This window comes from Mytilus galloprovincialis, chromosome 14 (genome assembly GCF_965363235.1).
Source record: "Mytilus galloprovincialis chromosome 14, xbMytGall1.hap1.1, whole genome shotgun sequence".
Lineage (NCBI taxonomy): Eukaryota > Metazoa > Mollusca > Bivalvia > Mytilida > Mytilidae > Mytilus > Mytilus galloprovincialis.
The window spans coordinates 10,845,092-10,855,268 of NC_134851.1; the positions used below are offsets into that span (position 1 = coordinate 10,845,092).

Below are 10,177 nucleotides of genomic sequence, written 5' to 3' on the forward strand. Positions count from 1 at the left end.
GTCATAGTCACAACCCCTAACCATTATTGCCCTTACAATAATGTATGTAAGTATGCCTTTCTTTTACAAAATATTTCAAAAGATTTTGCAAAGAATTCTGCTCAAGCTGGTGCCATCTTAAACTTGCTATTGAAGGCCTCACCTTTTTAGATGAAGAACAGCAATAAAAGCTCTATTTCTTTGTTTTTTGTGTGTTTTTTGTTGTGCATGTTTTTTGTGTGTTTTTTGTTGTGCATGTTTTTTGTGTGTTTTTTGTTGTGCATGTTTTTTGTGTGTTTATTGTTGTGCATGTTTTTTGTGTGTTTTTTGTTGTGCATATATTGATTTGTGTCATGAATGGATACCTCATATCCATTGTTTTTATCATCATATACACCAGAATTAAATGTTTGTACCACAGACGTGCATTTTTTAAACAAATAAACTCATCATAGAACCCAGGAATGAAATTTTGTATTTACGTCAGATGCACGTTTTGTCTACAAAAGACTCGTCAGTGACGCTCAATTCAAAAAAACAATAAAAAGGCAAAATATAGTACGAAGTTGTAAAGACTCCTCAAGTGACGCTCTAAACAAGGCAACCCAATAAATAGTTGAAGAGCATTGTGGAATATAAATAAATTCAAGCAGGAATGTCATAGTTGAGGGGGAAAGGACAGGACTTTGTCATGTGACACAAATCAATGGTCATCTGTAACATACAGGAATGTCATAGTTGAGAGGGGAAAGGACAGGACTTTGTCATGTGGAACAAATCAATGGTTATCTGTAAGATACAGGAATGTCATAGTTGAGGGGGAAAGGACAGGACTTTGTCATGTGGAACAAATCAATGGTTATCTGTAACATACAACAGACAACCAAATCATAAATAATGTTTTAAAAAATGTATTAAGTGATTACTTAAATCATTTGGAAATACAGATTCAATAGCTTCTCGATGATGTAAGGAACCCCCTTTAAGGTAGCACAATACAAAGATTTTTTCATTCCCAATCAGACAACTTTAAACTGATGTTATTCATTCCATCCTTCTTTATATTTTATAAATGAGGTACCAAACGAAAGAAGAAAGATTAATCTTTCAAATTGTGATAATTTTATTATGACATAATTATTACATAATTGATTATTATGTAATTAGTTGCTATATTGTGATGTCCACACTTGAACGAATTTAGCGTCTTTGTTCTTCATAGCATCCCAAAATATTTTATAGATTCCTGTACAACACAGCTTGACCCCCAAAACCGTGTCTCAGATTTCCAAAAACATCAATAGAACAAATTTTATACCCAATTGAATTTAGTGGTCTCTTATGAATTGATGTTGCAAACTTCATTGAAGATTTATGAGAGAATGAAATACAATAGGAAAAATCTGAGACACAGTTTTAGAGGTCAAACTGTGTTGTGAAAGAATCTATAAAATATTTTGGGATGCTATGAATGACAAAGAAGCTAAATTCATTCAAGTGTGTACATCACAATATGGCAACTAATTACATAACAATTAATTATGTAATAATTATGTCATAATGAAATTGTCACAATTTGAAAGATTATTCCTTCTTCTTTCTTTTGGTACCTCATTTATAAAATTTAAAGAAAGATGAGTGGAATTACATCAGTTTAAAGATGTCTGATTGGGGATGAAAAATCTTTGTATTGTGCTACCTTAATTAAACCATGGTAGGAAACAAAAGCATTGTAATATCGTTTCGATCAGCTTGGAGATATAATACTCCATATGCAGACACAAGTCAATTTTTGTCGAGCCTGCAACTTTTGTTGCAGAAAGCTCAACATAGGGATAGTGATCCGGCGGCGGCGGTGGCTGCGTTAGCTCACTTCTTAAAAGCTTTATATTTTAGAAGGTGGAAGACCTGGATGCTTCATTCTTTGCATATAGATGCTTCATGTTACGAAGTTTCCGTCAGTCACATGTCCAATGCCCTTGACCTCATTTTCATTGTTCAGTGACCACTTGAAAAAAAAGTTCAAATTTTTTGTAATGTTGAATTCTCTCTAATTATAAGTAATAGGATAACTATATTTTATATTTGCGTACCTTGCAATGTCCTCATGTCAGTCAGACAGTTTTCACTTGACCTCGACCTCATTTCATGGATCAGTGAACAAGGTTAAGTTTTGGTGGTCAAGTCCATATCTCAGATACTATAAGCAATAGGGCTAGTATATTCGGTGTATGGAAGGACTGTAAGGTGTACATGTCCAACTGGCAGGTGTCATCTGACCTTGACCTCATTTTCATGGTTCAGTGGTTATAGTTAAATTTTTGTGTTTTGGTCTGGTTTTCTCATACTATATGCAATAGGTCTACTATATTTGTTGTATGGAATGATTGTAAGGTGTACATGTCTAGTGGGCAGATGTCATGTGACCTTGACCTCATTTTCATGGTTCAGTGGTCAAAGTTAAGTTTTTGAGTTTTGGTCTTTTTATCTAATACTATATGCCATAGGTCAACTATATTTGGTGTATGGAAATGTTTTATGATCTTTATGTCAGTCGTGCAGGTTTTATTTGACCGTGACCTCATTTTCATGGTTCATTGCACAGTGTTTAGTTTTTGTGTTTTAATCTGTTTTTCTTAAACTATAAGTAATGGGTCAACTATATATGTTGTATAGAAGCATTGTTAGCTGTACATGTCTGCCTGGCATGGTTCATCTGACCTTGACCTCATTTTTAAGGTTCATTGGTCTTTGTTTAGTTATCTTGGTTAATGTTAAGTTTATGTGACAGTTGTAATGAAGCTTAGCTTTATACTTAGGACTATCAACATAATATTAATGATAAGTATAGAAGGCGAGACATTTCAGCGTGTGCACTCTTGTTACTAAAGCGGACTGAACATTTATATATCCCGTCTGCTATTAAGCTTAGTTCTTTACCTCCATAATCACTTATAACCTTTGAAATATTACTTCAAAGAGGACAACAACTATAAGATGGAACTAGGTCAACTTAAATCATAAATCGAGAGACATGATTTAATTACGAAAACAAATACTTTACCCTGCTAAAAAACTGAATTGTTTCAATTGTTTTTCCTGGGTCACACCGAAGCCTTCAAATTTGGTATTTTCTGTTTCTCCTACAGACATGTATATTTAAGTATAACATAAAACGTTAAATGTCTATTCATTACTTGTTCATAGCCCGCATATCAAGAAATATCTGCCGCTGCACATTGAACAATTATTAATTACCAATCCGCCAGTTCACAATTGTGTTTGCTTTTTGTGAAGATAAATCACGTTAACAATTTTAATTGAGGTAAAACGTGTAGCAACCCAAATTTAGGAGGCCCGGTGTAACCTTATATAATTGTTATATTCTTTTTATTGCATTCACATCAAACCGAGTCACTATCGTAGGCACAGCCCTAAACCGCGATTGACCTTACAATAGTCAATACTGTACAAAAGGATTAAATACGAAATATTTTTTTTTTAATATTTCCCTATTTGTTTCTTTTTTATCGTTTAACTTTCTAGTAACATTTCCATTATATTTAAACCATCAGCAATGTGTAGGTTTAGATTTACCCAAAACGAAAACAAAAAATCTAAATATAAACTTACAAGTATAAAAATCAATTGTACTTATGACAAATGTACCGGAAATTTATTGACAATATACCTTTTGTGACTAATACACTGATAATTGAAACAGGAAAATAAATACATTCAGTTTCACATAAATAGGTTATGCCTTATGAAAATATATAAATACATATATCTGATGTGAAATTTATGTGTAGGAAATTGTAAACGGAAAATACACTGTTTTCTATTATCGAATACCTTTTTACCATGTGTGTCGATAGCAAAACGTTTAAGTAAGTATAATTAAATAATTAATTTAGAAATAATTGTACGAACTGATAGCATTTCAATCACATGTACATATTGTACCATGACCATTTAGAGAATCTTTCTAGGTCATCCTAAAATAAATATAGAAATATTTTTATAATATAACAGCACTTGGTATCGCATGTACGATGCATTTGTGTACAACTGTGTAGAAACAAAATACTTTTTGATTAAAATCAAAACAGAAATTCACTTTATCAATATAAATGTGTTGAAATAAATTGATATTGCTATATTTATAAATTAACATAACCTTTTACAAAACTTCGAACTGTTCAAAGTCTTAATGAGTGTACACTTCCAAAATTCATAACCTTAAATGTATTTTGAAAAAAACCGTTAGGAATGTTTAGCCCTTGTTACTTTACCATTTCCAGCTTTAGTTTGCCATTTATGCTTTTTATTCGAGTATCACTGATACTTAGTTTGAAGACGAAACGCGCGTCTGGGGTACAAAACTGTAAGCCTGGTATTTTTCGTGAGTATTTTAATCAACAGTTCATTATAGATATTAAATTAAAACATACATCAGAGAGTGGATGTAGTAGTTATGTTTCATATTTATATTTATGGTTTATTGCATAATATTTTAACAAGTATATTATATTACCTGAGCTCACATTATGTGTCTCTTATATAACAAATAAATTGATACCGCACATAACCCTAACGATGAATTTGAAGAACATAATCGTTTCTGCCTCAATTGTATCAATTCATCTGTACTGTCTTTACTACGTTTATAGTTGTTCTTTTAAAAAGAGATCAAAGGACACGTCAAGGTTTTCTTATCGTCAAATATTTGATTCATGTTTTATCATATAAAAATGCTTAATCTCTCGACATACTCTAAGAAAAGTTGTACACATAAGTTATATATAGTCATATAGAGATATGATCGGTATATGGACACAATTTTGACACATAAATTTTGATTACAAAAAAAATGATATTTATGCATTTTTTAATGCTTCGATATGTAAGAGACAAATGATATGAGATGTAAAACAAATTGATACTCAACCACTCGACTCTATTTTCGACAGAACAAGTATGCTCATTTGCATATTTCATACGTAAACTATATTCACCAAATTAGTAATTAGAATGTGTTATATATTAACATGACTTGTGATACTGAAACAGGAGTTTCTGATACAATAACCCGTGGATAGCTAACAGGACATTGTCATTAATATACAGTATTTATCCACTTATGTATACTATGATATTTATCATTGTTTTTTATTAACATGCACTTAAATGGTTATGTTTTCAATTTACAACAATGATGTTAGCTTTTTGTAATGCCATATTTACATCATATATATGTGTATAAATGTATGTCCTTTTCAGTAAACAAATAGTAATGTAAGTTATTGAAATGAATGGAAACTTATTACCTGTGATCAAAGTTAAGGTGGTAGTTGTCGGAGATGCAGGGGTAGGGAAAACGTCACTGGCTGTCAGATTTACAGACAATTCATTCATTCAACATTATAAACAGACAGTTGGAGGTAAGTTGGAGAAAGGGATATCGACTCTTGATTGTAAACTTCAGAACAATATTATTGTCATTGTTATTATCATTATTTTTATTATTATAATTATCATATACTGTATATTAATTATTCATAGGATACCAATTTTCGAAGATTTCGTGGGTACTGATGAACCACGAAATTGTTCAAAGAATAACTTAATTTGTATAGGCTTGTAATCAGACTTCGGTAAAACCACAAAATTAAATATCGACGAACGTGTAAGTTTTCCCTAATCCACGAAAATTGGTACCCACGAAAATTAATTAATCCACAGTGCATGTTTTGCTGAATCGGATTATTTACTATATATTCATAGGCTAAAATTATTTAAAGGAGTAAATACTTATGAAATTATTGTTGTTTTCATAACTCATACGAAGAACATTTACGGAAGTATAAAGTTGGAAAGTACACAATTAAAACTTAAAAAGAAGTGTATTATATTGTAAGGAAATATTCTTCTGATTCTTAGAAAGTTTCCTGATTTCTGTTATCCATTTACTGAACAATGAAATGGTCAATTATAGTTGAAAACACGGAAAACTTACTTTTACATGTTAATTAACATTAAAGACTTAATAGAGATTACCGTAGCTATTGAGAGATAACATAATTGAACAAAGTATACACTTCTAAAACTGTTCACTCAATTGTATAGTCGGCTATTGAAGACCCCAACGTGAAAAATGTGTAACAATTATATTACAAAAAAAAAAAAAAAATAAAAGTCAAAATAATTAAAAAAAAAAAAAACAATTTAAGAAAAACAATTACAAGCACTGCAGGGACTATCTATTTTGGTGGTTTTTGTTTATTATAACAGCTATATGATCTTGTATTTGTGCAAATAATGTCTGTACCACTTTGTATTTTTTCTGTGATTTAGCAAGTTTTTGCAGTCGTGCTTTAGATTTTAAAGACAAGACTGTTGTGTTTAACATTTGGGATACTGCCGGACAAGAAAGATTCCGAAGTTTAGTTCCTATGTACCTTCGAGATGCAGGAATAGCATTGGCTGTTTATGATATAAGTAGTCATGTAAGTACACATTAATCTTAAAGAAAACATGATTTTTTTCGTGTTAACTTTTTCAACTTTCCTGAAAAGGTACTGGCTTTGATGGTGTTAATAATTTACTTAGTTTTTGCTTATTTTTCACAAGTTAAACTTGTTTTCGTGTATAAAAATTAATCATAAACGTAAACATAAGCGATCGTTTTAAGTTCGCATGATCTATAAAAATAACAGTCTTTAAACCATGGCAAATTATTTGCCTCTACATAAATTAAACGTTCAATTACAATATCTGCAAAGGTAAAAACATAACAAGGAATGCCTTATAAACGTTCTGACAACCACAGGCTTTAACAGAAGCGTCAAAGTTATTTTTCACAAATTTCGCGTTTTGGCCTTTTCTCTCTTTTACAACTACTCGTGAATATAAAGCATATATCACAGAGTATGTACGAATTCCAGTCCTTGTAGAAAAAGACAATTTGGAGCTAGATATGAATCTGTTGTTGTACACATAAGAAGGTTTGTGGTTCCTTTTTCAAAATAGACTTTGATTAAGTGACGATATGTCAATTGGACAATTAAAGTAAAACAGATAGCAGAGAGACTATCAGAACAATGGTAAAATGAACAAAGTGATAAGGGAATACTAATCCAAATAAAACATTTCTTAGAAATATATCGCTGAACCCGCACAAACGTTACTTAAAAAAACTTATATCAAATGTCCTAAACTGGTGACCATATTGCGTTCTAAACATTGTGTCTATCGTTTAAGCAAGACTTATCAAAGGTATGAACAAATGATAGTGCTAGTTTTTTTTTTTTTCATATTTTATAAGTATTTATTTCAATAAACAATATTGTACAATTTTATTCATTTCAGAAATCCTTTGAGAATATTGAGAGTTGGCTGTTACAGCTACAACAGTACGGACCTAGGGACTTAAAATGTGCATTAATTGGAAACAAAATTGACCTAGATGACGACCTGAGGGAGGTTCCAACGCAGGTAAGATAAGACGTCACTACTGTTTCACTTGGGTTATTTTGACTCATTGGTCGATTATCAAATTTTGTGTTGCATACAAATTAATAAATTTTTATCTCCGATAATGATAATACCCTTTATTTTATATTAAACCAATTAGAAGATAGAAGGAAACTAAGCAGACATTTTTGTTGTGAATTCTATTCTCGTCCACAATGTTGAAGAGAGTCCTTTGTTGACTGTGCACATATACTTGAGTGAGCGACACTGGCTCTTTAGAACATCAAGTTACATTTAATAAGTTTTAAGGGCTCGTTTTCTTTTATTTCTATGTTTCAATTACACATCAAAGATATTCGTACTTTTATATATACCACGATATGTAAACGCCAATCTATCAAAGAAGTATTCGAAGCGGATATTGATTTCCGACATCATGAGATGAAGTTCAGACCAAATGTTTAATAAGCCAAAAGCATAAAAGATTTGAGTGTAAAACCAGTTTCCTGTCCATTCCGTCCGAAAATTAAAGTCAAATTTCCCCCCTTCAAAGTCTTTTTTAAAAACACTTTGTAAATCGGACCTTGTGTATTCTGAATTCCGGTCTAATTATGCAGTCTCAATACTCTTTATTGCATCCATTATTACCTGCAAAACCGTTTGGTAGCATATTTTTTTTTTTTTACACAAGATGGATTTCCAGGATAATCTACTAGTATTATTCAGGTGTAAACCGTAAACTTACAAGGGTACAGTAGTAAGCTGTATTATAAACAATTTATAAGTGTAAATAATCAGCGATCATACGACAGAACTTTCACATGCAATATATCGGACGTCAAAAGTCATTAACTTCCGGTCGAAACGGAACCCGAATAAACCGCCCCCATGTCAAATCGGTCATTTTTCATAGTCCCGTAGCCAACCGGTTTATACAGGTTTTACTGTATCATAAGGAGTACTGATACATACTGAAAGCAAATGACAACTAGTAATTAGGTTCTCCCATACAATGTTCAGATTTTTTTTTAGAATATTTGAACTAACGCGATAACTTTTCTATCTTAAGGAAGGTCAACTACTTGCAGAGGGCCACGGCTTGTATTTTGAAGAGACATCTGCCAAATCAGGGGACGGAATAGATAAAGTGTTTAATGATATTGGTATGTATGAAATATAAACTCATCAAAGATACCAGGATTAATTGATATAGATGGCTGATCATAAACCCTTGAAAAGAAAAATCATGCATTTACTACAAAACATTAATATATAAAACATTACCGATTAGTTTTAGCTAGTGAAGTTAATATCATTGAAAAAAACACTCAAAATAGCATGGACAGGGAAAAGATTGATTTTGTTTAAATAAACACAAAGTACGCAATCAAACTGTATGAATTGTATAAAGGGTTTTAATTTTGTCGCACTTATATTTTAAATGGGATTCATATTTTCAAATGAGAGACTTGCGAAATTACTCCACAAAACCATGGAATGAGTTTAATAATGGAAAAATCGGAAATCGGGGATCAATTACACATTAAAAAAGGAGATGTATTATGATTGCTAATGACACAGGTCTAAACTAAAAATCAAATGACAGCGAAATAATCAACTATCGATCACAGTACAGCATTCAACAATGAGAAAGACCCATTTGAATAGCCAGCTATAACATGCCCCGAAATGACAATTCCAAATGAGAGAACTAACAGTCAAATTTATCTACAAAATAATGAATGATTAAAAACATATTTTACACAGCATCAAACGATAACCACTGATCACAGATTCCTGACTTTGGACAGAAACGTACAGAATGTGGCGGAGTTTAACTAATTTTAAGGCGCCAATCAATAGCCTAACCTATGACTATGGTCTGACAATACAACCTCAGACCAAACTATATATATATATATATATATATATATATATATATATATATATATATATATATATATATATATATATATATATATATATATATATATATATATATCAAATATATCTATTTTAATTAGGTATTGCATTAGTGGAAAGATGTAAGAAAGAGAAACGATCATCTACTGTGTCTATATGTGATTCATACGTTCATCGGAAGAAGAAGACATGCTGCTGATATAAACACGATTATTTGTATTGTCTATTGTAAGGTTGTGTGTTTCCTTGAGATGGAATTACTGACCGCCTATTGCTGTATGATGAACATGTTCTTGAGTTACCTATTGTGTGGTTTATTGCATTTTTGTATAGAAGAGTTAAAATTTAAGCAGGGGTTTTAACTATGTGCAATATTTGTAAAATCAGAAAATGAGGAAATGTCGGTTTCTACCTTTATTGGTAATATATTTATCTTTATCTTTTGTAATTAAAAAGTAAAAACAATGTTTGCATCATGTAATGCAATCAGAACTGTGTTTCCAATGTTTACATTCCATGTGTTGATATGTTCGTATCACAAAAATGTTATCAACAGGGATGTGTTAACAACGCAAAACATGCTCCAGCATGGTAATGAATAACAACTGAATTTATAATGTATTTGGGTTACTGAATTATGAATGATGTTGATGAGTCGGTGTCAAATGAAGAGGCCATAATGGATGTCATGTGTAAGTGTCAAACACCGTTATATTATATTGCATTAAATGACTCTAGACAATTATACTCTTTCGTAAGTATGCAGTAGTCAGATAACAGTTAAGTCAAATTGAGTAGA

The 10,177-nt window shown here is 31.3% G+C and overlaps 1 protein-coding gene across 1 annotated transcript; it reads left to right on the forward strand.

The window, feature by feature from the left end:
- The first annotated feature begins 3,692 nt into the window (after positions 1-3,692).
- Positions 3,693-9,786, forward strand: LOC143058032 (uncharacterized). The gene is made up of 6 exons (XM_076231495.1): positions 3,693-3,869; positions 5,263-5,423; positions 6,337-6,488; positions 7,351-7,476; positions 8,525-8,618; positions 9,480-9,786. Exons 2-6 carry the CDS (start codon positions 5,291-5,293, stop codon positions 9,575-9,577), a joined length of 603 nt encoding a protein of 200 aa, XP_076087610.1. The 5' UTR covers positions 3,693-3,869; positions 5,263-5,290; the 3' UTR covers positions 9,578-9,786.
- Positions 9,787-10,177: the final 391 nt, after the last annotated feature.